The sequence below is a fragment of the Cygnus atratus genome, chromosome 2 (assembly GCF_013377495.2).
Source record: "Cygnus atratus isolate AKBS03 ecotype Queensland, Australia chromosome 2, CAtr_DNAZoo_HiC_assembly, whole genome shotgun sequence".
Lineage (NCBI taxonomy): Eukaryota > Metazoa > Chordata > Aves > Anseriformes > Anatidae > Cygnus > Cygnus atratus.
Window position 1 is genome coordinate 18,507,621 of NC_066363.1, and position 27,295 is coordinate 18,534,915.

A 27,295-nucleotide genomic window follows, 5' to 3' on the forward strand; every position below is an offset into this window, starting at 1 on the left:
CTTTTTTCTTTTCTTTTTTTTTAAACAGGGTTCTTGGGGTTCTGGAAAGGATCAGTATAGCAAGGAACTGCTTGTGTCCTCCATTTTTGCAGCAGCTAGTCGCAAGCGGAAAAAAACAAAAGAGAAACCACAACCGAGCAGCTCAGAAGATGAGTTGGATAATGTCTTTTTCAAGAAGGAGCTTGCGGAACAAACTCGTGGTGACACAGCAAAAGAGGACACAGCTAAAGGGGAATATGAAAAGGAAAGAGATGCAGGAAGAAAACAGAGGATGTTTGTCCTGAAGGAAAAAGAGAACAGCAGTAAAAAAGATGTGAATGTTGTGAAGGACGAAAAGAAGTCACTGAAGAAAGAAAGTATCCTGCCAGAGGAACCTTCACTGCCATACCATGAAAAACGTGCAAAATCACCAAATCTCAGCAGTCGGCAAAGCACGCAGAAGAGCAATCCTAAAATACCTATTTCACAATCTTCCTCCCAGGTTGAAGAGACGGTGTCTGATTCTGGCACTATGCTTAGCACTTCCTCCCAGGCTTCCCAGCACAGGTACTCGTGCAAAAAGGTAGCCAGCCCTGAAATTAAACACAGTGAGTTTTTAGCAGCTGATGTCAGTTCCATCACCTCCGATTATTCAACTACTTCATCTACCATGTATATAACCGGCTTGGATGCCAGCATGCTGAGCCCTGAGGTGCAGTCAGTGACAGAAAGCAAGGGAGAAGATGCTGATGACGAAAGAAGCGAATTGATCAGTGAAGGCCGTCCTATGGAGACAGACAGCGAAAGTGACTTCCCCGTCTTTGCCACCAGTGCTGCTGCTGACAGGTTGTCCAAGGGGAAGGTGTCAGAAGTGGTAAAGACCAGTCGGAGGAACTCTGAAGAAAGCGAAGTAAGTTGTACCGAGGGAAGTTCAACACCAAAGTTAGAGAGCCGCAGACTTTTTAGCTCACACAAGCTCATTGAATGTGACACACTGTCTAGGAGGAAGTCTGCACGGCACAAAACAGACAGTGAGGGTTCAGGTGATGCGAAGAGTGAGAAGGACTTGCCTACTGTGACCAAAATGTTTGACATAATGAAAAAAGGAAGATCAACGAGCAGTTTAGCTACGTCGGCCAGAAGCGAGACTGACAAACAAGAACCTACCTGGAGACTCAAAATTACAGATAGGTTAAAGCTGCGGCTCAAATCGTCTGCAGATGACATGTTTGGAGTTGGGAATCAAAAAGCTAATTCTGCAGAGACTGCAAAGAGAAAAAACATCAGGCGAAGGCATACACTTGGAGGACAGAGGGATTTTGCTGAAATAAGTGTCCTGAATGCTTGGAAAGCTCAAGAGGCAAGTCAAAGCAGAGAAAGGGAATCTGAGCTTTCGGCTGTGAATCGGTTGAAGCCAAAATGTCCAGCCCAGGACCTCTCAATCTCAGACTGGCTTGCACGAGAACGTTTACGCACTAGCACAACTGACCTTAATACGGGTGAAACTGGAAAGCCCAGGCTCGAGAACACTAGCTTAGCAGACGTATCAAAGGTAGATCTGCCGTTATCTGCAGAGATGCAAGCAGATGAAGGCAGCTCCTCCAGCAGCTTGACTTCGATTAGCAGAACACCACCTTTGGGACCATTTCAACCACCAGACCAGGTAAATGGTGAAAGTTATCAGAATATGAACAAAAACAACTTCAGCCCAGCAGTTGACGCCCATCCTCATAAACTGTCTGGGACCCAAGTGGTTAGATCTCGATTCTACCAGTATCTTTGAAATGGGGAGATATGTCCACTACAGCAATTCATTAACTTAATGTTACGCTTCCCAGTAACTGTGTGTATGTGTGTGTGTGTACATATATATATATATTTTCCTGTACTGTTGTTGTTACGCAGCCTTCATTTGGGCTGGTTTCATCGATATGCTCTGTGGAACGTCTTCACGGTGCATTACCACAGCCAGAAGAACACTAAAGTCAAAGTGTATATATATACATATATATATATTTTAAGAAAAAGTATATTTGATGGCTGCATACAAATGTTGAACAAAGCATCTGATGCAACACGCTGTGTAGTGTATACATGGTTTTCTGACTGAGAGTTGGCCTGGCATTAGTATGCAGAAAAATCGTTCTTTTGGTTTAGTCACTAACAAGTGCCTCATCATAAATTCATTTGGTTTGTTAGGGTGCCATATTGTTAAATTAGAGAAACTTACTACAAACAAATGAATGCATTTTACTGTTAACGAGTTTCATTACATTTTACAAATGTTAACACAGGTGGCTACAGAGCTTCCATTCCTTAGGCATTCCAGTAAATATTGGAGTTTTATATTTCCAATTTTAATACAGATTTTGAGTTTTATGTGACTTGAATTTTTAATCTTTCTGTAAAATAAGTAACTTAAATGTACATAATACATGTGTATCTTTTCTTCAGATACCAGATTTGATATAAATGTTGTAACATAGGCGTGTAGATAGTGGATACTGGATGGAACTGGTTTCTTTTATTGAGAATATAATTCTGCATGAAGACCTAATGAATCCAAACCTGTATCATGCCTGTGTGCACACCCACTTAAACACTGGAAATAAAATTGTTTTGGTGACTCTTTGCATGACGTGAATTTATTCTCGTGCTGGGTTTTAAAATGCTGTGTTCACAAGCTGCCATGTGAGAGGGAGGTTCAGCTGCTTACACAGCTTCATTTTGATACCTAATCTGATTTCCACAGGACATAGCAAGTAATTTTATGTTTAATTTGCTGTTTTTGAAGCACAGAAGAAATGTGTCCATAATCCTCCCCAGGTCATAAGAAGTGAATACCAGTATCTGCTGGTCAAAACAATACTTAAGGCTTTGGGACTTCTTATAGTTACAAATTTGAAGACAGATTCGTACCCTAAAAACTCTTCCGTGTGTGATCTCTGATTCATCACGTTGGCTATTCCCCTCTTACATACCAGCTCCTGTTGTTTGCTCAGTAGAGGATTAAACCCGTATTGATGATAAATAGGCTATGAACATCATCAGCATAGAAAAACTTATGCTTGTCCTATTATTGAGAAGAGAAGGAATGATAGTAACCAGGATGTGTAGGCAGATGTGGTTTCACATAGACTTCTCTTTCCAGAGTGACTGCAGATAGTCCCATGCTTTGATCTGCTGTGTTACCGTTCCTTGCAATAAACCATTATACAAATTGTCTGTGAAGTAAAAGCAACAGACAGAACAACTGAAGATCTGTGCAAGTTCTCAGCATATTTGGTCTTTGTACCTCGTACCAACTCACATACGTGAATAATGTTCTTGTGGTGGTCTTGCAAACTTAAAATGCCTTTCTATCCCAGAGCGAACATGAAACTGGTGCAGTAGCAGCATTCATGTGAAATGCAAGGCATCGCAGGTATGTTTTGTGAAATGCACAGGCAGTAGTTGATGGTGATTTTCATTTCAGTCCTAACAGTGAAGTGTGTTTGAACACGGGATTTCAAAATGTGGTATTGTGCTGCTTTTAAAACACTGTTCTTCAGTAGTAATTTTCTTTTTCCCAGAGATGTGTTTTGTACCATAACTAGCCTCGGAAGCTTATTAGAGTGTAGAGTGTCAAGGTCAAGCTGCAGGGTGATTCCTGGTGAAGCGATGTACTTATAGAAGTGCATCAGGGGTTCTAGGAGTCTGCAGTCTCGTCCTGATTTGACAGCTACGTTGATGGATTAATTTAATTTTCATTTTTGTTACAACTAATGATTTTAATGACTTGACTAATGATTTTAACTCCTGAGTCTAGGTGTGTGGCTGCCAGCCATAAGAACATAAAAGTTGTATTATGTAGCTTGAACACAAGAACTTCTGAAAAATGAAGATCTTAAAGAAACCGTGATGGCACCGGCTGACTGCTCCAGGATACAAATTTAAAGGCTTGCAGCCTCCTGCCTTCTGGTGCTGCAGGGAAGCTGCAGAGCAGTTGGACGCAGGGTAGGACCCCCGACCATCTGCAGGTGCCTGGACAAGTCAGGGACTTCAGTGGGGCTGTAAGAAAGGGGTCACAGCGGTTTAGGGCACCGCTCCCTGCCCACTGCTCCCTGCCCTTTCCATGTAAATCAGGGGTTGGAGGAGACAACCCGGCAGGCAGCGCAGGAGCAAGGGAGCTCTGGGGAAGCCCCTGACTTGAAGGGATGATGGAGCTGCCGTAGGGGTTGCAAGGGGCGACCTGTCAGGGGCATTGGGGAGAGGTGATGACAGAGGTCACCCAAAGGAAGCAGCACATGGAGCGGTGCTCTGCCAGCACGTCAGGCTAGGGAAACACTGCAGCTTTTCTGCTATTGGAAGACTGACAAAATCTGAGACCACATGAAATTCCAAGCAGCATAGTGGTGGAGATGGTGTTTTTAGAAGCCATTACTATGCCTTGTTCTTACAGCAGTTACTTTACACCTATACCATTCATGCTTTTTTTCCTTTTTTTATTTTTTTTTCTCCTCTGGAGGCCAAGTGGAGTGTTGCAAGGAGCTACATGGAGTCACAGAGCAGTTAAGGTTGGCAGAGACCTTTGGGGACTTTTGGGGACCTTTGGGGACCCCTGGCTCTGGCAGGCACAGCTAGAGCAGGATGCTCAGTGCTGGGACCACTCAGGTCGTCCCCAACCTCTCTGTGCCACTTTGCCAGTGTCTGATCACACCTACAGTAAAAAAGTTTTGTTGTTTTTAATGCTTAAGCATAATTTCTTGGTTTTCAGTTTGTGACCTTTTTGCCTCCCCCCCCCACCTTAAAAAACAACAACAAAAATCATCATCCGAAGTATTCAAGTGGGCTTGAATAGGACTTGAGAGCTGAAGATTGCTTGGAGCTGCAAATCATTAGAAATGGGTCCAAGCTGAGACCTAAGGGGGAATTAATTAAAGCATTGAACTGTGTTGGTAGTGACAGCATTTGGATTTTTAAAACAGTTCCGGCCAGTCTCCTGTTGCAGTCATTGCTGTGCGATGGCTCTTGTCCCTAGCTGAGGCTGCTGTCACCTCGAAAAGGCAACAGCACTGCCCCGTGGTCCTGACAGCAGCGCCTGTGGTGGTGAGATATGTGCAGAATGAAATGGGGGCTGCCTTTCCTGACTGCCCCCCAGCACAGGGTGAGGCACCGAGAGGCACAAAATGAAGCTGCTGCTGGAGCACGTGCACGTTGCAGCGTAGCTGAGGCCAGAAGCAGCTGTTGTGCATGCTCCGTGATGGCAGTAACAGCGTACAGCACGGCCTTACCCTCAACTGCATGCTCCATGATTGTGTGGGGACCCGTAGTCATTTACACAACTGCTTTCAGTGCCTAGTTGAGATACAGAGAAGGTGCTGCTGTGGTGAGGAGAAGGGTTGGGGCAATCAACACTAGGACTCCCCTGCTTGCATGGAGTCACTGAGGATCAGGTATCAGCATATTAGGATTTTTCAGGAAGTATTGGTTCGCTGGGGCACCAGATCAGCAGCTTTTTTGTAGAGTCTGGGAGGGAACTGGCTGAAATCCAGTACTGCAGAGTGCTCTAAATTGTGCCACACACTTTTGGGTTCGGTTCTGAGCCACCCAGCTTGTGCTGGGCTCTCAGCCTGCTCCTGCACTCCGTGTGCACGTCCCCTTCACCTCCATGCCAGTGGTGGCTATAGCACAGCATAACTGCTGCTGGGAGTCACTTGGTGTCGTGTTTGTGAAGCGTGACTTAACATTTACATTCTTTAATTACCCCCACTGCAAGGGCAGCACCCTCCAAGGGATCAGCCTTGAGGTGAGTTTCAAGAAAATTCCTGCTTCCCCCTCAGAGAGAAACCAGAATAGGTCGGTGAGATGATGGATACCTCATTCAGTCGGTTCAAAAGCTCAGGTACGCTTTTTATTTTCTTGCTCCCTTTCTAACCTGGCATTCCAGAATTAGCTGTCCAGGTAAGTTTTAAACACTCTGTTTTGAAATTACTACTGATGTCTGGCATTAATCTGGGGAAAATAAAGTCAATCTTGTTCCTGATAGTTTCTCTTTTTAAGGCAAACATAGCTACTTGAGACCACTATAAAAGTTATTAGTGACAAAATACAAAATATAAGCATGCAGCCCTTTATTTTTTAAAGATCTTTGCTTATCATAGTTCTGTATATTACATTATGGTGTTATACAAATAAATTTATTTACAAAACCATGAGCTATGCAAGCTTGTTGCTTTTTTTTTCCTATTTGACTGATACCCATCCTTCTCACCCCTTCCCCATATATATTTTGAAAGCATGCATAAAAATTAACTTTGGTGTGGTAAAACTACTCTATGTGCCCAGCCACATACAGTATTTATTTATTTATATATATATATATATATATAGATATGTACAAAAGTTTGCCAGTATACAGAACAGTACAGAAGTGTACATTTTAAAATCCACAATGCAATACATTAATGGGTTACCAGGTCTCAGTAAAATAAAACTGAAGGAAAAGGGTAGATTTAGCTAAGGAGAAAAAAAACAAACCAAACCAAACTGATCAGCAACTACCTCTATATGTGTAAAACAATTTATTTTTTTCTTGGCTTGGCAAATTCTTAAATATAATCTGAATGGCAGTGCAATAGGTTGAGTTACCTCATACACACTAAGAGCAGTCTTGTTCTGTTTCTGGTGTAGAGGTTTACTGTCCAGCATACTACTTTCAAATGTACATTACAATAGTATCAAAATGTTTTGGCAAAAAGATCTTGAAAGGAACCATGACATTTGTTGACAAAAATAGAAATCTGTAACAAAGCTAAATAACACCAAAATAAAAGAAAAATATTTTAGTTTGTTTTACAGTTGTGTAGAATCACACTTTAGTATATCTCTGTTCACGTCTAGTCCCCATAATGAAAAATAGCTTTATACAAAACAACTTACTAAATTTTTCACCATACGTTTCCCCATGCTCAGTACACCGCTGTGCACACGCACTCGAGTTCACTCACACACCTTCACACTTTTTTTTTTTGTCAGAGGTGCTGCCTATAGGAAGAAAACGCTCCGTTATCAGTACAACAGCAACAAAAGGTTTACAAAAAAAGCTCCACGCTAATCTAGTGTAGTAACTCAGTATTTAGCACGTGATTAGTATTAAGCCTCCAGCAGTACAGCAAAAAAAAAAAACAAAAAAAAAAAAACAAACTGGTTATGCTCCCTGGTTAAGATATTGGCTGCAGCTCTTTGACCAAAAAGCCTCGGTGGACGTGCGCTGCGCGTAGCCTTTAGGCTGGCTCCTTGGCCGGGGTGGACTTGCTGGCACTGCCGTTCTGCGCCTTGTAGCTGGTGAAGCTAGGCGTGTGGATTGTCCTGATGCTCTTCACACCTTGGGTCAGTGAAGTGGGGGAGGTAGAGGAGGGAGGGGAGGTAGAGGAGGAAGGAGGGGGTGGCCGGCCGTTTTGGGTCTGCAGTGAGAAGGAGAGCTGGTGGCCTTTCCCTGCGTGAGCGGGGCTCTGGAGCTTGGAGGAGCCGTTAGCGACAGAGGGGATGAGGGAGGTGGAGTACGTTATGCGCCCTGTCTGGGGGCTGAGGAGGTTAGAGGAGGGCAGGGATGTTTTAGCGGGTGGATTGGGGGGGTTAGGGCTGTCACCGCTAGGAGCAGGGGCAGAGCTGTTTTTCCCAGAAGCGGGAGAAAAGGCGGGGATCTTAGAAGCAGGTAGGGTGGGGGAAGTAGCCTTATAGTCCCCACCAGCTTTCTTAGCACTTCCATTAGCCTGCAAATAAAGACGGCAGGAGACAGTTTGTCAGAAAGCCAGTAACATGATAAATCAACAGGACCTGGGAAAATAGCCCTACAGAGAGTAAGAATTAACAGTTTGAGGCCTGAGCTAAGTCTGGCAGCTGTGGACTGGACCTGGTAGAAACCCCAAAGTGCACAACGAAGGATGCAGAGGGGGAGAGAGAGAGCGAGAGAGAGAGAGCAGACAAAGCTTTCGTGAGGAGGTGCAATCTAGGGTTTACAGACCGTTCACTACATTGGCCATGCTTCTGGGTTATTAACGTGTGACTAGACATGTCCGGCTGGAGAGTTAATGTGCAGCTACTGCCACCTAGTACACCGACAGGTTAGTGTCCACGGCCTCCTGGCAAGGCTCGGAGCAGGAGCATTCCTCGTCCTAAGGAACTGCCGCGCTTACCGGAGGGGAAGTGAGCAGGTAGTCGACATCTGAACATTACAGCTGAACACCACGGGTTAAAAAACAGAACAAAAACAAAACCCAACAAAAAGCAGCAGGTGTTTTATTGCAGACAGGCATGCACAAGCATGGTGAAAAGGTCAGTAGATACGGTCATGCCCCCAGGCTCCAGGACGTCCGGTTAGACCTCACTCGAAAGACAGGCATCCATTATTTGGTATCATCACAGTCAGTTACTGGAGGTTTTAAATAAACAAACAACACGAAATGTCCATCCAAACACCAGGGTTAGGGTAAAACTACCTGTCTGTACTGGCGTGGGTCCTGCAGCTTGTGCTGTTTGCCTGCTTTCTCCGTGCTTCCTTGCCTACTTTTCGACGCCATGGGGACCGGCATCCTGCTCGTCTGCGGGGCGGCGCCGGGGCCCTGTGGAAAGGAGCGGAGGGGCAGGGAGGGGGAGACAAGGAGAGGTGCCATCAGCACCGGCGTGCTCCCGGGGGAGGCCGCACACCATGCGCCAAAACAAAGCCGCAGGGCTACATGCAGGGAGAAGTTCAGGAGCTTCACGCCACAGGTGTTAATTTCGAGAATCAAACGGAGGAAAACTGCTCAAACTACTGATCAAACTGGATCTCGTGTCAGTGCCGCTCGTCATGTCACACAGCAGATTATTTGACCCAGCTCCCCTGCGTTTGCCCATCACCAATCAGCAGCAAAGTAAACCAACCCGACGGGCTATTAGCTGTTAAGACACCTCGTGGGGAGCCCAAACAAGCCACCTGAGAGGAAGCAAACAAATCACAAGACCCTCTTGTTTAATGGTGATTATTGCAGATTTTAGAAAGCAGCTGGGGTTTCGATTTGTCGCACTAAGGTACCTTACGTGCAGTGGCTGGGATGGGCGCAGGGGGCTCTACAGCAGCATGGCTCTCATCCAGCACTACAAGCTCTCGGGGTGGGGTCTCTGGTACTATCTGGGCAGAGAAGGGGACAGTGCTGCCCTCAGAGCTGTATGTGCTTTCAGGGATAGGTTTGGGGCTCATTTCACTGATGGTGTTTTCGAGCTGCTTTATGGTCTGCTCAAGGCTGTCTAGCGTTCGGTACGTGTTCTGCCGAATTTCGTCAGTCCTAGACAGGGGCACTGCAGCGCCGGGGGGGGCCTCCTGCTTCCCGGGAGGACTTCTGTCGGTGTCCTCAGGCTGAGACCTGGTGATTTCAAACCTCTTGGCTTCCTTGTGCTGCTTAAGGGTCCCGTCTTCCTCCTCCTCTTCATAAACCACGACCTGCAAGGTCTTCTTCCCAGTCTTGGTTCCCGTACGTATTGCCTGCGTCAGAGCAGCCAGCTGCTTTTTAGGGAATTTAAACTTAAATTTTTTCTTGGAATCCTGCCTGCTCCCAAACTGATCAGCAGAGTCCGAGTTTGCTTCGGTGTGCAGCCCATATATCTGACTGTATTTGCTGAAATTTGACTTTGTGCTCTCCTGCTCTGCAGGAGACCTGGTGTCTGCAGTGTCAGAGGAAGACTGCAGGCTGAACACGTACTGCTCGCTGAGGCCGTGAGCTGCCGAATACTCTGCGATCGCTTTTCTGTCATTAAGTACCGGCGGCTCCTCCTTCTGGCTTTTAGAAATGCCACACACTTCATTTTCTTCCTCCTCCTCTTCCTCTTCTATCTTCTCCTCAGTCATCATTTTCTCCAGCTCCTCATCGCATTCCTCAAAAATTGTAGAGAGCCGCTTATAGGCTGACCTGATATCCATCGGCTCATCAAAAATGATGATGACGGGCTTTTTGTCCAGGCAGACTACGGGCTCCTCGCCTTCCGCGCTCTCTGGGATACCTTTCTCCGATGCCATGTCCTTCCTCGCATCGATGTTGACCGTCTGCACATCGCCACCCTTCCGGCTGACGATGTCGTGGACCTCCCCGCTCGAGAGGACCTGGACGGCGGTTTTGGTGATCATGAAGGCGATATTTTCTGGGGGAGGGCTGTCCTCGCTCGGCGAGCTAGCCGGAGAGTCCATCTCTTCAGTGCTGTTACTTCTCGCCACCCTGGGTCTCAGCACGACCTGACTGTTGGTGGCTGCGGGAGCTTCTTGCTCCTGTGCGGAAGGAGGGGGTCCCACAGCCTCCGGCGGGTGCCTCGGCAGAGGAGCAACGCTGCTGACGGGGACGCGCCTGCCCGTGCTCTGCGGGGCTTCGCCCTGCGGCAGGGCCTGGCAAGCATCTCGTGAGAGTCCGTAGGTCGGGTTTTGTTTTCCTGGTTCGACAGCTGGAAAATGGGATCCTAAAATATCTTGAGCCCCTCTTCGTTTTTCGTCCTCTGGCAAACTGACGCCAGACAGGTTTGTGCTCGTATTCTGGAGGTTTTTCTTAGAATAGTCTCTACTGTCTACAAACAAACCCTTGCTAAAGGTAGGACTGTCATTCATTGAAAAGCCAATTTTACTGTCATCTGTGCTGGATGAATCAGAACCCAATTCTTCGTCAGTTTTCCCTTCCCTCTTCTCTTTAGGATGGTCACTATCTGTGGGAGATCCTGTTGTAGCCCCATACACCTAAGGGGGAAAGTCGGATTACTCAGTTATTCAGGGCTGTTACTTTTACAGGACTTTTTTTTTTTTTTTCCCCCAAAAAATTAATCATCATATTGTCAGGGGAAGCGCAGACCTTGTGAACTCACCACTCTGTTTACTGCTGCAGAGGCATGTCTGAAGCTGTCATCTGACTCCTGTATTTCTGCAGGGCAAAATCCCAGATTCTGGCAGAGCAGCGCAGGACGTTACTGCTCTGTGCTATGCATGTGGCCAGCACGGCTCGTTACCTAGGGCTCCTGTTTTAACAAGGCCTCCAGCACATGCAAGGCATGCTAGTTACCTTACTTCCAGCACGGTGCTACCTTGGCCCATTTACCTCTCAGTTAAAAAAACATACCTAGTTTGTATAAGATTGAAGTTGAAAGGTTCATGGTATCTGAGCACGTTCAGCTGGGACACTTCAAAGGGAGACTGGTTGTACGGGCTGACTGCAGGGAGCTCCGGCTTGCCAGCTCATCACAGCACCAAATGACAGTCTGGATACCCCTGAAAGTAGGTTTCCTCCTGGATAAAGCTGATGTTCAAATTACAACATTTTGCTGCTTCTAATGTTGCTCACACCTGAGCCGTGCTGCTCTATCACGGTTAGTATGGCCACAGTCCAAGCATTTCTAAATCCCTACTGCAGCTTAAAAGTTCTCCTTTCAGAATTACCAGTGGCACCCTGCAGCACCCTTAGGAGTGCAGAATGACAAACGAGCTACGTTCGTTTTTAGAAGCAACTCTGAACAGCATGCAGAGAGGTCAGCCTCTGGCTTGAAAGCAAAATGGTCCCAGCAATTACACTTTCAGGGACACTTTTTCTTTACTTTTAATTGAGGTCTCCTGGAGATGCTGTTTCATTATACCAGGCTCTTTTTTTTTATTTATTATTTCTGGTTTGCTTTGCTGAGTGCTAGTGGCAGCTTAGGATAAACACCAATCATCAGGGTGAGGATATGACCTGAAGAGACACCACATCTGTGACCACAGCAAGAGAGAAACCTACAGTCAAAGGATGGTTTGCTGGGAAGGAAACAAATCTGGCATCAGGTGACTGAAGGCAGTAAGCCAAAGGCATGGCTTGAGAATAAAAACTGACTCTTAACAAGCATGAAGGAGGGATTATACTTATATTAGCTTCAAGATGTGCAGAAGGTCAGTCAGGAGAGTCACTCTCCAGCTGAGATGAATGAGCGACGGTACAGAAATCCACAGGTTGGCTAGTGCATGTACTTCCAATGCATACAGGAGCTCACAAGGTACATTTTCTACGTCTGTTGTTATATTTTCTTATATACTGTGTAAGCATCTTATACAGAAGAACTTTTATCAAAACTCAGGAACAAGAAAGTTAGCAGTAAATCAGAGTCACAGTCCTACTGAAGGCACATCAGAAGTAACAAGTCTTTGCAGCTGCTCCAAGACTCCCTCGAAGTCCCTCATATTTCTAAAGAAAGAGGAGCTCTCACATAAACCAGCCACAACCACTGAGGCATTGCTGCGCAGGCTGATGCCACCTGCACGTCGTGCTGAGAGGGGGTGTAAGAATAAAACACCAGGGCCTGTGGTCACCTCAGGCCCAGACCTGCTGAAGCAGTCCCATTACCTGCCAGAGCAAATCCCAGAGTTAAGCCAGTCCATTTAATGGCACTCGTTGCCCCTGGCTACCCTGACTCTGTGACTGAATTCCCACTTCTCTATATTTTTTTTTCAGCAAGTTGCAGTTGTTCCAAGCATCAGTGCAACATCTCAAGGTGTCATTGTACAACATACCTCGTTTTATGAGTTGTTGCCTTTCTACTAAAAAGAGAAAAACACCTCATTTTTCTCAAAGAGAAAAACATCTCAGTCCTCTATGAGTTCACCATGACCACAAGGCTCCATATTCAAAGTCAGTAAACCACTCTGTCATGTGAGATGACAAAACCAGATCTCATTAACCTTAATTTCCTGGACTGTTTTCCAATAAATGGCAGTTTATGGCAATTACTTGGCAGCACCTTTCAAAGAGACATTTGTGCTACAGCATGTGTGGTGTCTTGAGTGGTAACCCAGATTTTGATGTAACAGTATGCTCTTATTCTGACACCAGTACTGACAGGGACATGTTTGTTCTTTCGCCTCCACAACACTGCCATACACTACACAACAAAGCAACTTTTCCTCTTAGTCAATGCCATGAACTTGTGCCCGCACCCAGCCAGGTGTTTGCAGCTTTAGACCGGAAGTGCTGTTTGAGCAGCTCCAAGCCAAGCCCTTGTGTTCAGTGCTCAGCCCTGGCAGCAGTGGCTTTGCTGGGGAGGGCCTTTGATGCTACTAAATATCAGACACCAACATCTAGGGGTCACCATCTGCTTTAGAGCTGCAATGCTCTGTGCAGACGCAGCTCACCATGGTTATGTTAGGGCAACTGGGTTCTTCCCTGCCTTTAGGACCTACCGAAGACATTTTTTCCTCTCCTTCCTCAGTTTCTGTTGAAGGAGGATGAAGTGCAATGTTAGCAATAAAAACCTTGGGGAGGATTTACTCATACTCACGAAGGTGCACCGGAGAAGGTATTACTGCTATTTCCACCTTGCACACAGTCACAAGAAAGCACTACGAAGTTGAAATGCTGTGCTGAAAAGCTGTGGTTTCTTCCCCACCACATCACTTCATTGCGAACTGGCATTTGGCTAACAAGCTCTCATGCCTGCATGACCACCTAAACCCAACCATGATTCAATTAATTATCCTTAAACTGGAAAAAGGAGTCTGCAAAGGCAGCAATGTTTGTCCTATTCTTCATCTTGCATATTGGCTGCCCACTAATGCCAATCAACTCAAATGACATCCCCAGTCCAGACAAAGCTGTGAAATCTACCCCAATTTGGCTACGGACCCAGACACATGGCATTTCTTGTAAGTCCCACGGGTTCATGTCCATGTGTGAATTTTTGGGACCTAACTTTCATGAGGGTGAATTTGGCCCGTCCACCTTGACTCTGTCTTCCAGTAAACTGAATGGGATTTCTGAATATCTAATAACTAGGATTGACAAATGAAGAAAATAAAGCACAAAATCTCTGAAGCGGCTCTTGAAAGGAACCACTAACTCTCCCCCAAACAAGAACAAGACCTAGGAGAGATGATTTAACATCCACTGCCAGAACAGCACTGGAAGGACTTTCTGAGAAGAGCATCTCTGAAGAGGAAACTGGTGGATCCTCTTTTAACTTTGATTTCCCAGAGTCTTAAAACCTCATGCAACCCTTGTGTAACTGCTGATGAGACGCAGAATGTACATCAGTATAACACTCCACCCGAGTGTTTCTGACCCATAGTGGGATAAAAAGAAGGAAACCACTGGGCAGTGGTTGTTGGGGGTTAGAAAGAACAGGACACAAGATATAAGATTAGTTTTAAAGTAAGGAAAGAAGGTTATGCCAAGACCGGGTGGCATGTTTGCAAACGCCACTTGTTACCTTCTTTTCCTTGTGATGCATTAAAGTCCCAGGCCTTATGTCTTTAACATGTGTATCATTTCTGGACTGCTCAGCATGACTGTTTGAGTTTACATCCATAAAAGAGCACTTCTGGAAAGCCTAGGAAATAAATACTGCAGGTTATCAGGAGACCAAGTAGCTTTTACACAGAAATGTCTGGCGATGACCAGCTACAAAGAGAGCATTTGTTTTTCACATGCACAGCAGCTTGATATTATTTACAACTTTATGACGTAGTAGATTTAGACTATGTGACTAAGACAAATAGGGCATACCACCAATCTGCCAAGACCGTACTCAAACTCATCACACTGACCTCAACATCCCCTGATGGGGCAATGAAGGCACACAGTGGTGCTGCAAACTACCCAAACTTCACTAGGAAGTCTGACAAACGTTAGGCTTGGAACAGTACCCACTTCCTGGAGATTGATACATCCTCAGAATCCTTATCAGACACATTTTGGCCTTGACCACACATCACCTAATGACGAAACCTGAAGTTTTATGTGTTAAAATAAACAAAGCCCAAAGCTCAGCTCACTTTATTCCATTTACCGTCCTCAGGCACTTTTCCTGTGCTCCCTTCATGCTTTCTCACCACCATTCCCAGTGAGTATTAGCAAGAGTTTGCTGTTTCCATGGATAGGACGAGCACCACTGACATGTATTTTCCAGATTTTGTTATCTGGAAGTGGTCTGTCTGTTGCCTGCAGAAAGGTGAGGACGAAGTGGAAGCAGCAGGCCTCCACTTCCGCAAGCACGGTGAATAAATGAGAAAAGAAGGCATGTAATACCTCTTACCCACCCCTTACTGTCCACTCAGCTACCACATTTGCCGGTTTCATTGCACATCATGCAAGAGCTACACAGCTCCCCATACAGTGTTATTAAAACTTCAGATGTGTCTCTACCACAGCCTTCACTCATGCTCCAGATGGTGGCAGTCCCCTTCAGGCTCCTCCTGCTCTGGAAACAGCCCAACATATGGGCTTGGAGACCACTGGCCTCCCACTGTGTTTACCCCAGGACAGAGCCTGGACTTTTCAGCCCTTTTGCTATCCTCTTTCCATTTCCGTTGGGTTTCTCTACCCAGCTGGCTCCCAGATACAGAGAAGCAGAACCATCACTGTCACTACTGCGCAGTCCTGGCTCCACATGTCCATCACTGGGATTTCTGCATGTCACTACTGCCACTGGCTGCCATCAGTGGGATGCACAGGTGGGACATCTTTGCCAGCCAGGGGAATGAGGGAGGAGTGCTTATGGGTGTCAAACACAACGTGAAACACAAGAAGATCATATTTGTATGCCATTTGTTATGGAAATTATTTAATTCCTGGCAACTCTCATGAAATTAATAGCCCAGACTACAGACTAGAATCAAAATTAAAAAAAAACAAACTCATCAAAGTTAAAAATTGTTCGTCTCATATTTCTTGCATGTTTATGTAAAATCAGAGAGATAAAAATAATGAAAAAATCCAGTACAAAAAAATCACGGTGCAGAGTTTCTGCTGGTTTTCCATTCCATCATGTTTTTATGTGTTTCCAGATTAGGGTATCTCAGACAGAACTCTTAGAACAAGTAGTCCTACTCCCCCTGTAATATACAGTATGGACTGTCCGCAGCTTACCCATTTATGAGACCAATGGTGTGCTTTTGAGTTCATCTACAAAGGCATTCCCAAAGTCCTTCCGACCTTAGAAGAATTCACCATGTCCCCTTGGTAATTTGTTAATATATCACCTTTGCTCTGAAATATCTATCTGAATGTCCATGTTTGTGCTTCAGCAGCTGATTATTATGCCTTTTTCTGCTAGATTAAAAAGGCGCTTCCCATGAAAGTACCTCCACAGTGTACTCAGGTCTCTTCTGAACCTTTATATTCTTAACACCCATTTTAAATAGGTGATGCGTGGACACAGTCATGGACGCTGACCTCACTGATCCTCTGTACACAGAGATAAAAACACTCCCTGTTCTCACATCTACACCTAAAGCAGACATTAACTTTGTGGCAACAGCATTCACCTGGGAGCTCCTCTCAACTTGTTACTGCAACTCCTGCTCCTTCCCAAGACATGCAGTTGTGGTCTGGCCTGTATTTGTTGTTTCTCATGCAGACTGTACATTTCGGTGAATTCAAATGCATCATCAAGTGATTGCTATCATATCCCTGCTCTCATACGTCACCAGTTTTAAGATTTAATCTGATTTTAAGAGTAAGGATTTTAAATGTATTTCCAGGCTGCTGATGAAAATTCAGAGTGGCAGTGGGCCTGTAGCTGACCCCTCCAGATCTCACTATATACACCTGCACTGAGGGCAACACTTTCAGAACCAGACAGCTCTCAATCCTCTTGAGGTTGGCTTTTTTTTTTGTATACTCCATGGTGCCAGATTTTAATCAGAATGCTGTATGATAGCTGATCAAATGATTTACAAAAATGTTTACACGTATACATTTCAGTTTTATCATAGAATCACAGAATCACAGAATGGTTTGGGTTGGAAGGGACCTTGAAGATCATTAAATTCCACCCACCCTGCCATGGGTAGGGACACCTCCCACCAGACCAGGCTGCCCAAAGCCCCATCCAGCCTGGCCTTGAACACCTCCAGGGATGGGGCATCCACAGCTTCTCTGGGCAGCCTGTGCCAGTGCCTCACCACCCTCTGAGTGAAGAATTTCCTCCTTGTATGTAATCTAATCTAAACCTACCTTCTTTTAGCTCAAAACCATTACTCCTTGTCCCATCACTCCACCCCCTGACACAGAGTCCCTCCCCAGCTTCCCTGTAGGCCCCCTTTAGGTACTGGCAGGCCGCTGTAAGGTCTCCCCAGAGCCTTCTCTTCTCCAGTCTGAACAACCCCAACTCCCTCAGTCTGTCTTCATAGGAGAGGTGCTCCAGGCCTCTGATCATCCTCGTGGCCCTCTGCACTCGTTCTAATATGTCCATGTCCTTCCTGTGCTGGGAGCCCCAGAGTTGAACGCAGTGCTCCATGTAAGTTTATTCAGTCTAACCATTTACCTGATCAAAGAGTGTTGTTTTCTTTGAACAGCCCTGTGTTCCATTACATTGTGTTAACAAGAACCACTGTGTATGTCTGTCCTTTAGTTCTTCATTAATTGAACCCCAAGCCTGGCTTTCCCACTCTGCCTATGACTGGTATCAGACTAATCAGTTTGTAGCTCCTGGATCAAACAGTTTGACCTTTCTAAAACATGGCACCCTGTCAGCCTTCTAAGAGGTACCTGGTATTTTGATTATTGTTTAAAATGAACATTGCTTATCCTCAAAGCTAGCATCTAAACACTCATTTCTTGTTGGTCTACCAAGCCTATTTCTCTTCCACAGCTCACCTCAGTCTCCCTTCACAGACTTCCATCTCTACTTCATTGCTGCAAGTTGATGCTTTCCCTGAGACAGCAGACAATGAGACAATTTCACTGCCCAGAGTTTCCCTGTCTCGTTAGACATTAGCACACAAATGGGGGACAAGGGTAAACCCTTGCTCTTGCTCTCTGCAAACCAGCTGTTTGATGCTCTGGTGGGTGAAAACTGAGCAGAGGGGCAGGGCGCACTCATCGTACAAAACAGTCACTGCTTAATATCCACACCTGTCTTGCAAACACTCCTGTGGCAGCACCAAACCTGCCTTTTGGTGGACAGCAGGAAACATCTCATGCCATGACAGTGCCCTGAGCCATCGCAAACATCAGAAGTTATACGATCCAGTTAAGATGATCCACATCTCCTTTCCTCCTGAGGACATGGAAGAGGACAGAGGGTGCCCCAGGAGCCTGGGACTCACTGATGGCAGCTGGAATAGTTGGCTTTTACTGTAGCATCACAATCACTGTGCTAAACCAGCCTATGTGCTGTCAAGTGAAGGACCAGCAAGAGAGCACTACTTCTATACCACTAGCAGAGTAATACACTAGTTACACAGCAGGGAACAACAGGTGATTCAATGGCCAAACATTGCAGAAAACACTGGGCCATGGCACAGAACAAGTGAACACAGCTCACCAGGAGCACACCCCTATTCTCCATTCCCACCAGTGTTAACACAAATGATGGACTCTCAGTACCTTGTGTGTCTGGGACTGTGAGAAATTCTATGCCGGGGCAACCACAACAAACACACACCAGTTTTTTACTTGACCCATCTTTGTGGGTCTTGAGAGGTTCTCCAGTGGCAACCTCTGCATTCTTGAGCACTTTCTCGGCTCCAGAACTCTTGAACAAAATTTGGGTGGTGCTTGCTAAATGTGTACAACCCAGCACAAAAAGTGGAACTGGGTGAGACTGGCAGACCTACTTTCCTTCATGTTCAGAGCTGGAAATTGTGCTGAGGCCCCAGAAGTGTTACTGAGTGCAGATTACCAAAGGGTATACTTGTGCATGTGCAATGCAAAGGCCTACCTGTAATTCTGCCATTATTTTATCTCCTTCCTCTTCCTCTTCGTCTTTTACAGCAGATGCTACAGCAAGCCCTGTGTTCCGAGACAATGTCTGATCCTCTTTAGGGGTTTTGGATTGTGCTACTTGCCCAGCATCTTCACTGCATTCCTACAAAGGCATGAAAAAGCACAGACAGCCAATATAATTGAGCCCTCTGATGAAAAGCAAACACAGTAAATTCAGCACTGAAAAGGACTTGTGGCAAGGTCCCACTTCCTTTTTAAGCAGATATTGCTACTTCACATGAGTAGGATTAACAGCTTCTTCACCTGGGCTTCCCTCCACTTCCTTCAGGGGACAGAACGAATGGGAAAAGGAAGCCCAGAAAAACTAATTTGGAACATTTCTGAAAAAATGCTCTCAACTCTGAGCTGATCTTCCCCATCTGTTTAAGGCATGCTTTTTTATTTTTAATCTTACAACTCTAAATGAAAGCAGCTTGTGACTTGCCTTCTGTATTGCTAGGAGATCAGTGCAGCAAGGCTGACTGCTGTAAGCAAAACTGATAAAACCTTACTTGATCATTTGGCTTAACAGCAGTGTTTCCTGCTAGGCAGCTTCAGTAGCTCTCCAGGACGTAGCTCTGTCTCAACTTATTTTGTGGTTTATAGACACAGCCCAAGCCTGGGAATGTGCCTCCGTGCCAGCCATTCATCAACAATCTGATTGCCTAGAGTCTGAATCATCAAACCTTGACAGCAGCAGCCTCTTTCCTGGCTGTATAGACGACCTCTCCCGATCTCGTTGTGGTCAGTCCTGACCCCGGCAGGTAACTGCGGCGTGGAGGTGGAGGAGGCGGGGACTTGGTCAGTTTATCATTATCCTGGTCTGTGTCAGGAACATCTTCTGCAAGTAAGCATGGTAGCACAGAATAAACATAGGTGAAGAAGGGAAACAAGCATTTGCAGCCCTGCCTCAACCAGAAAGAAAGAAAAAAAATCTTAAAAGGTTCTGCTGCTGAATATATATGAACAGAAACACATTTGTGATTCAAGTAGAACCTCCTTGAACAAAAACAAACAGCGCAGAAATTGCACAGCGTAACCAGATCACTTCACCCACAAATGTTCAGCAAAACTCCTGACCCCCACATCACTGCATCTGGGATTTCAGCCCTCGGTGGGTGTGATAGCACAGCGCACTTCTGGAAATCAACCAGTGGTAAGCGCAGGGTGCAGATTCAGCTGGGTACGTGATTACAGATAGTGCCCCTGCAGCCTCCTTTGAATGCTGCAGCATTTGTTTTCACTTTATGTACTTCTGACTGTTGCAGGAAAGCACAGCTTTGCTTTGAGTTGTAACAGCCGTATATACATTTTGCTAACCCACAGTGATTCATTTTCCAAATCCAGTATCTGAGCAAAGCCATCCCTTGCTTTCTGAGGGGAGTTTTCCAAGACAAGACCAGTTTCTCAAACTGGTATTTCCCCCACACCCAGCTGCTTCCCCACCCAGCTGCAACTTCCTCTTCCCCGCCACCACTGGACAGCATTTTCCCAGCAGCAGCATTTCCCTGCCCATGACCTGTCCCTGTGTGTTCCTGGTCCCAGGCTAAGCATCATCCATGGCAGCAGCCACTGTTTTCACACCGCTGCTTCCAGTGTTTGTTTTCAAGGGTGAGAGAATGACCTTTCTGCAGCTACCCAGTGTTATATAAGCAGCTGGAACGTACATAACCCAGAAGGAAAAAACCTCCTGCTTTCAGATTACCCAGCTGGTTAGGGCTAAGTATTCCCTCTGGGCAAGTTATTGCATAAGTGTCTGCTCCTGGGGCTGCATCAAGCTCCTCTGATGCACTGGCCCCTCAGGAGGGTTTGAGCCCTTGGCTGACCCAGCCTCATCTTTGTTCTCTTCTTAGATCAAATATTCTTCAAAGCTGCTTAAGCTTAAAGAAACGCTCTGCTGTATTACCCCCCTCCCTGGTTATCTGGCACTGACTCGCAGGATTGCAACAAGAGTGATTTTCTAGAGGCACACTACATTAGACTGCTGCTTTTGTCAATACACACTACTAAGGTTTTCATGGCATCAGGTGTACTCCTCTGCCAGCACAAAGTAAAATCTGCTGCTGTAAAATCCAAGTTGTTCTCTAAGATGGTGTACAGCAGACTGTGGCGTGGGGCCTGTGCAAATCTCTGCTCCTTTCAATGGGCTCAACCTATTAACCTCAAGCTGATACAGAGGCTCTGAATGCAAGAACATGCAAGTTTTTCTCACACTTAGTAAGTCTGCATGCAAGATATGGAAGGCACAAAGAAAAAATTATTTCATATTTGTGAGACTTCCATCTCCATCTTCAAAATGAGAAACAAGAAGGAGAAACTCAGCCAAGAGAAATGATCAATGGCACATGCACGGGTTCTCAAAAGCCAGTCCCACTCCCATTTGATTGTAATGGGGTGTGCTTACTGTCAATGTTACAACACTGGGCAAGGCATGAAACTTCAAAGCTGAATTTCTATTTTCTTTCATTTATTTCATTTCTCCAATCTAAGTGGGAAGGAAAAAATATATTTGAAGGAAAAAAAATGAGGAAAAACCTTATTCTAATATTTTTTTCTTTGGCTGAGCTCTTCTCCCATATTTATTAAAGAGAGATGAGCAAATGGATAAATAAAGTTCACTGAGTCTGAGACTATGCATGATCAAAAATGCGGCTTTATGAAACCTTCCCTGGTGCCAAACAGCTCAGCACTTCTGTGAACAAAATGGGAGTCGTTCATCGCCAGCCATTTCATTGAACTGAAGAGTTCTTCCACAGGTACATCCAGACTAGAATTAGTTTCTCCCACTATGTAGCTTTCTACTTGCTCCAAAATATCCAATGTCTTTAAAAATAATCTTAAAATAATAATGCCTGCCTTGAAGCAGCCTTTTTAGTCAAGTAAGTAATGGAAGCTACTGATCACTCAGCACTTCTAAAAATCAGGGTGTTCTCACATGTGAAGGCGCAAAGGGAGATAAAGGAGCCCAATTTCTAATGTATGTTAGAGACAGTCCCCATAATTTTTGCTGAACAATCCTGACATCAAAGATGAGTTACAGTTACATTAAAGAAGTATTTACACAGTCATCTGCAAAACTGTGTGAAAAAAAATGTGTGATTTAACTTTGTTTTGGGGTTTTTAAAGGAAAAAAAAAGAGTTTTTTAGCTGTGTTCTCTGCGGAGAATTGCTGAGACAAGATATTCTGGTAATGTGATCTATCTGGGTTCTGCAGCAAAGCCAGCAAAGGACTGTGCTAATTTCTGTCCAAAATGTCTTCTGCATTATATTACTGGGGTAGGTGGTCTCCCTTTTCTTATGTTGCCTAGTTTTTTAGTCTACATCAGATTGTAGCATATTGAAATTTTCTTCTTGAATCATAGAAGAGCTGGGTGGCATGTGAGACATTTAATCAGGTATTAAGGAAAAGTTTTTCAGTTCCTTTAAATTATTTATGTTACTATTACAGGATTCATTATGCACAACAGAAGGCAAATGCCTCAATCTCATCAACTTTCTCCCTAAATCTGCTGGCTACACACAGTGCAAAATGGTATACTAGAGGTGGATTAGTTAACTATGTGAGTTACAAAACATCTCTGCTGCTGTGTTCTGCACTTCTTAAAATGTCACAGCTCACTGCACCCATATGGTACATATTTTCGCTGACTTTTTCTATTTATGCCAAACGTTACACAAGTTAATTGTATGGCTAGCCTGTAACCTCACTGAATGGTGACTGAATTCCAAAATTATTTTACGGGGTTCAACAGAATTTATTTTAAGCCTGTATGTTGAGAAACATCCAAGGAGCAACAACTTGTCAGTGTCAAAGGCACGCCAGAACAAAATGCTGATACCCAAAAGCTTGAATGCAGCATGAAGCTCTGGTCTCACAGCTCCAGGACACAGTGGAGGTAGAGAAGAGCAAGTGAAACTGCCTGGTGAGGGAGCAGTTGGCCTTGATGGAGGGATGAGAAAGGCTGCAAGTCTGCAGTTTGGAGCAGGGTAGGCTGGCACCTCCAGGATATGACTGAGGTTCATCCACTGCCTTCATGATTTTACAAAAGGAATGCAGAAGTGTTGTTTGCCAAACTGCAAAATATGAGAACTGTGGGGAACTCGGTGATGCTGGTAGGAGATGAATGTAAAACAGATGAAGGAAAGCTCCTCTGCAGGATGGGAGTGAGCTCCTGGAGCTTGCTGTAGTGGGGAGGCAAATGGTTCTAAAAGGGATTAGAGGAATTGATGGATAAAAGGTCAAAAACATATCCATAATGGACATGAAAAGGAGCAGGTTGAAATATTCCCTTAAACATCTATTGGGGTGTTGGAGGTGTAGTATCAGTCTGCAGAAAGTGGCCAGGTTTCTGTGCTGCCCACAAAGAGCATCTTCTGTCGCCTCTGTCAGAGGCAGAGTACTGAGCTGGAAGGGACATTGCTATGACCAAACAGGGCATTTTCTAACATTTCTATATTTGTAAGTAGCTGGATAAGAATTTTGCAGCTGACACATGTTTCACAATACGATTGGCTGAGGCAGCTTCTTTGTTCCTTAAACTTTGAAGAAATTCACACGTGGATTTGTATGTTAAATTGTGAAAAAACAGGACTGGAAGGAAAACCAATAATCCTGCTATCACAAAGCATTATACCATTATACCTGCCTTCCACAAAGGAATATACCTACATAATCCTTGATCTATGTTAGCACAAACCAATTTCTCCAATGATGGGGTTCTGACGTCCTCCTCATTGCCTCATGCAGCCTTCTTCAATACTTCACTTTCCTTTCTATTATGAGGCTTTTCCTAATGCCTAACCTGGATCTTCCCGATTGCAATTGCCAACTTCTACTTCTGTCCTATCCACACAAAGCAAGTTGGTCTTTTCTTTTTTAAACAGATTTTTTATGTATTTAGAGATTGCTTTGTCCTTCCTCAGCCTTCTCTTCCTGATGCTACGCAAAACCAATTCTTTCTATTTTGTCCCCCACAGGCCACGTTTCCAGAGCTCTGGTCATCATCATCACTGTAATCTTGACTCCTTCCTATTTGTTCAGTTTTCCTTGAAGTCAAAACATTGAGTCTGGGGATTTCTATGCAAGACCTCACCAACTGCTGAGCAGATTCATGTGTCCTGTAGATACTCCTGTTCAATCAATTCATTATGATGATAGCTTTTTTTGCTAGGTGGTCACAGTCAGACTCAAGTTAAACTTGAAACTCGGTGTATCTATACCATAGCTGTGGGCAGACCGAATCCTTACTGCAAAAGTCACTTTCATTTATTCTTACATATCTATCCACTTCTCCAAGACAACTCAGTTATGTAGCATCATGGGTCTTTTTCAGACCTCTGAGGGATTCATCCAAAACACTGGTTGCATTTATAGTTTAAGATAGCAAGGACCACTAAGATCAAGCAGTCTGACTTCCCACATAACAGAGGTTGAAGGATTTTTTCAAGCGGGTCTTACATTTCTTTCTGAAAGGCTGCTCAGATAGAAGTTTTGGGAAAGACGCATTATTACTTAAAGATTTGAAGTGGCAAAGAATCCAATATGCTGATAATTAAACTAGCTTCAGTGATTAGTTACTCTGAATGTTAAAATTTGACACCTAATTTTTAATCTGGCTTTTTCCAGCTTCAGCTTCTGGAACGTGTCAGAACTTGTGCACAGTTAAAAGGCCTCCTTACCCTCAGAAACCTCAGGAATGTCTTGATTTTCTTTTGATAAGAATCGTCTATAAAAAGTGCTTCTTAAGTTTCTGACGGTAAGATCATTTGTGCTCAAAGTCGTTGTGGTTCTTTCCACAGCCCTCCATAATGCTAAACTTTTAAGTGCAAAACTGAGCACAGTATACTAGATATAGCATAGCATACAGAAACTCTCATCTCTGTCAAAACCAAGGTGTATGCTTACTCTCCTGCTTATGAGGATCCTTCATCTCTATAGGACAAACTCACTCATTTGCAGTATGGGGAGATTTGTGTTCAGCTGGTAACCCACACTGGCATCTGCGAAATCACTGCTTTTGTGATACAATCCTTTATTCTGACAGCTGCACCTGCATTATTTCTCAGGGACTACTCACAGGTATGATCAAGATCACAGAAATCTTTAAGTTGAAAACATTTTAGAAAGTGGAAAAATAAATTATCTTTTCCAGATATGCAACTTCTTAGCACCATTTGCTCTAGCAAACCTCACCTGAGACTTCAGGTTTTTCCACTGTATCCCCTTTAGGGAGGACTGCTGGCTGGGGAGGCATCTCCAAGTTGGGAATTGACTTCATTATGTTGGCCTGGGCCTCTTCCAAGAGCTTTTCAAATTCCTTTCCATTATAGTGATCCAGGTTTTGTCTCTTCTCTTCCCATTTCTTTTCTGCTTTCTAGACAAAAACAGTAAAGGATCAGTTTACCTCTCTGATTTCTGTTGTGATCACTTTTTAAAAAATGCATGTGTAAACATCATAGGTCACCATGGATAGATTCTAGTCAGCAACTAGAGGGAAGATAATTGAACTGTAATTGAACAATAGTTCTGACTTCCATTGTGCTAGATGTGGCACAAACACAAGACAAACTGACAGTGGCCACTGCTCACTAAAAGAACAAAGGAAAAAATTAAATCTGGGTCGCTGGTTTACTGTATCACATGGTGATTAAAGTGCATGTCTGTAATAAGACATGAGGGTTCAGCTGTGGGTTTGCTCAGTACCTCTGTGTGAAACCACTGAAACTTCACACTCTTTCATCTTTACCTCTCCATAATAAGGAACATGCAGATTTAAAGAACGAATGAAATTCATCAATGCAAGTGTTGCGAAAGAATCATATGTTATTGTTCAAAAATAGGTAATTTCTTTATTTTTTTTTTTAAATAAAGTTTATTACAAAAACAGCTATTCATTTTGGTTACATGTTATTATATTGTTGCATTGAAAATCAGAGGGTATTTTCAGAAGTGCATGGTGTAGTTCGAGGTTAAGCATATAAATCCTCATAATGCATTTGAAAATCCCACCTTCAGTCTCAGGAGTGAGACTGGGAGCTCAGACCCAAAAAGACAACAACTGGGTGAGTAGAATACACCGTACCTCAATTGATACAGCTCTGTTTCTGGTACTTGCACTGTGAATTTCCTCAATGAAAAGACTTTGCATGGTGTTGCCATTGACCTGTGGTGATGGCATGCCTTGTGTGTGCTGGGATCCTATTGCTGGTTCCTGGGGGGGGGGTGGTGGGGTGGCCGAGAAGTGGCCGCTCACTGGCAGGCCTTCACTGTGGCTGGGTGCAGCAGGTGAGCCCTGGGCATGGTTGACCAAGGCTGATGAATGCTGAGACTGATGGATGACAACAGGAGAGCTCTGCACATGATGGACCGTCATTGTTGAGAAGGGGACGACTTCTGACTTGACTGAAGATACCTGGGACTCTGAGGTGACTGCTATGAGGTTTTGCTGTGCATGTCCCTGGGTATGCTTGGGCTCCTCCTGGTTTTTCAGAGCTTCAGTTGCAGTGGCCTTTTCCATAGTGGAGTATTGCACAGCTTGGGAGGAATCCACACCCCTCAGCAGTCCTTCTGTAACATGTCTGCCCAGCCAAATTGAACACAACAGCATGGCACATGGTTAGGATCCAGGTGGATCATGAGCAATATTTAACAATAAGCTTTTGCAAGGGAAAAGCTACAAAATACCAACTGTATCAAAAACATTAGAATGATGTTTTCTCTTCCTAATGCTGTCAGTTCTGTGATTTTAGTTTTCTCCAAGAGTCAGGGGCTCATGTTTTTTAAAGAGGCAACTCATAGTGGGATGTTTTTACCTTTTAAAATGTTTACAAACCTTCATGAATGTATTGGCACTTTCCTTTTACCAAACCATGAGTTACAGTGGTTTGATTTTAGAGGGAGAATGGAAATCAGTTGACTTCTTTTTTTTTAACACAAAATCTAGATAAACAAATAATTCCTAGACTATTAGCACAGAAAACAGTAGCTACACAGAATCTGAAGTAGCAGTTTAACAAACTGCCAAAACAAAGCATTTAAGCAGTACTTCAGGAAGGCCTTATCTGTCAAGTTTGGGGTAGAATGAGGTAGGGATGCAGAGTCAACCATTTCTAAGAACTGGCTGTGAAACTGCTGAGCCTCAAAGCTTGGCTATCCATCAAATATCATCAGTTTTTCCAATACTAAAACAGAGTTTATGACACTTTCCAGGTAATTTGGCTGGGAAAAAAGAAAAAACAAACAAAAAAAACCTTTTGGTAAAACTTCGACTCATTGTTTATTTCCCAAACAGGATAAGGCAGGAAATAACTGTAGTCATTTTTAAGAAAAGGAAGCTAATATGAAAGGATATGGATGTTTGTCTACCTGGAAAAATAATTGATGGCTCTGAGAAGGCCTGTTACATAAACCATTTTGTCCCTCTGCCAGTATTGGCAAATTCATTTTATATAGGCTCCAGAATATATGGGAACAGTGTCAACCCTACATTCCCTGGAATAATGGTAGCATCAACACACTTATGACTTAGATCTGCTCGTAATGGAACTAAAATTTAGACCATGACCATTGACAGTTTGGCCTAATTCATTGAGTTTTA

General features: G+C 44.4%; 2 protein-coding genes across 18 annotated transcripts in view; one reads left to right on the plus strand and one right to left on the minus strand.

Annotated features, from left to right (window-relative positions):
* The window catches only part of ARHGAP21 (Rho GTPase activating protein 21), a 124,069-nt gene extending 121,457 nt beyond the window's left edge, over positions 1 to 2,612 (plus strand). For all 3 annotated transcript variants that reach the window (XM_050708614.1, XM_035545220.2, XM_035545219.2), the window contains one exon: positions 29 to 2,612. In XM_050708614.1, the coding sequence (XP_050564571.1) occupies positions 29 to 1,762 (1,734 nt within the window). In that variant the 3' untranslated portion in view covers positions 1,763 to 2,612. The remainder of the gene's footprint in view (positions 1 to 28) is intronic.
* Positions 2,613 to 4,771: 2,159 nt separating this feature from the next.
* KIAA1217 (KIAA1217 ortholog) overlaps positions 4,772 to 27,295 on the minus strand; it is a 362,990-nt gene continuing 340,466 nt past the window's right edge. For 9 of the 15 annotated variants that reach the window (XM_050708763.1, XM_035545260.2, XM_035545256.2 and 6 more), the window contains 8 exons: positions 25,781 to 26,276; positions 24,892 to 25,072; positions 19,385 to 19,539; positions 18,655 to 18,801; positions 14,200 to 14,319; positions 9,035 to 10,714; positions 8,460 to 8,582; positions 4,772 to 7,733 (listed from right to left, as the gene is read on the minus strand). In XM_050708763.1, the coding sequence (XP_050564720.1) occupies positions 7,245 to 7,733; positions 8,460 to 8,582; positions 9,035 to 10,714; positions 14,200 to 14,319; positions 18,655 to 18,801; positions 19,385 to 19,539; positions 24,892 to 25,072; positions 25,781 to 26,276 (3,391 nt within the window). In that variant the 3' untranslated portion in view covers positions 4,772 to 7,244. The remainder of the gene's footprint in view (positions 7,734 to 8,459; positions 8,583 to 9,034; positions 10,715 to 14,199; positions 14,320 to 18,654; positions 18,802 to 19,384; positions 19,540 to 24,891; positions 25,073 to 25,780; positions 26,277 to 27,295) is intronic. The other 6 variants (XM_035545267.2, XM_035545266.2, XR_004778413.2 and 3 more) reach the window with 5 other exon arrangements.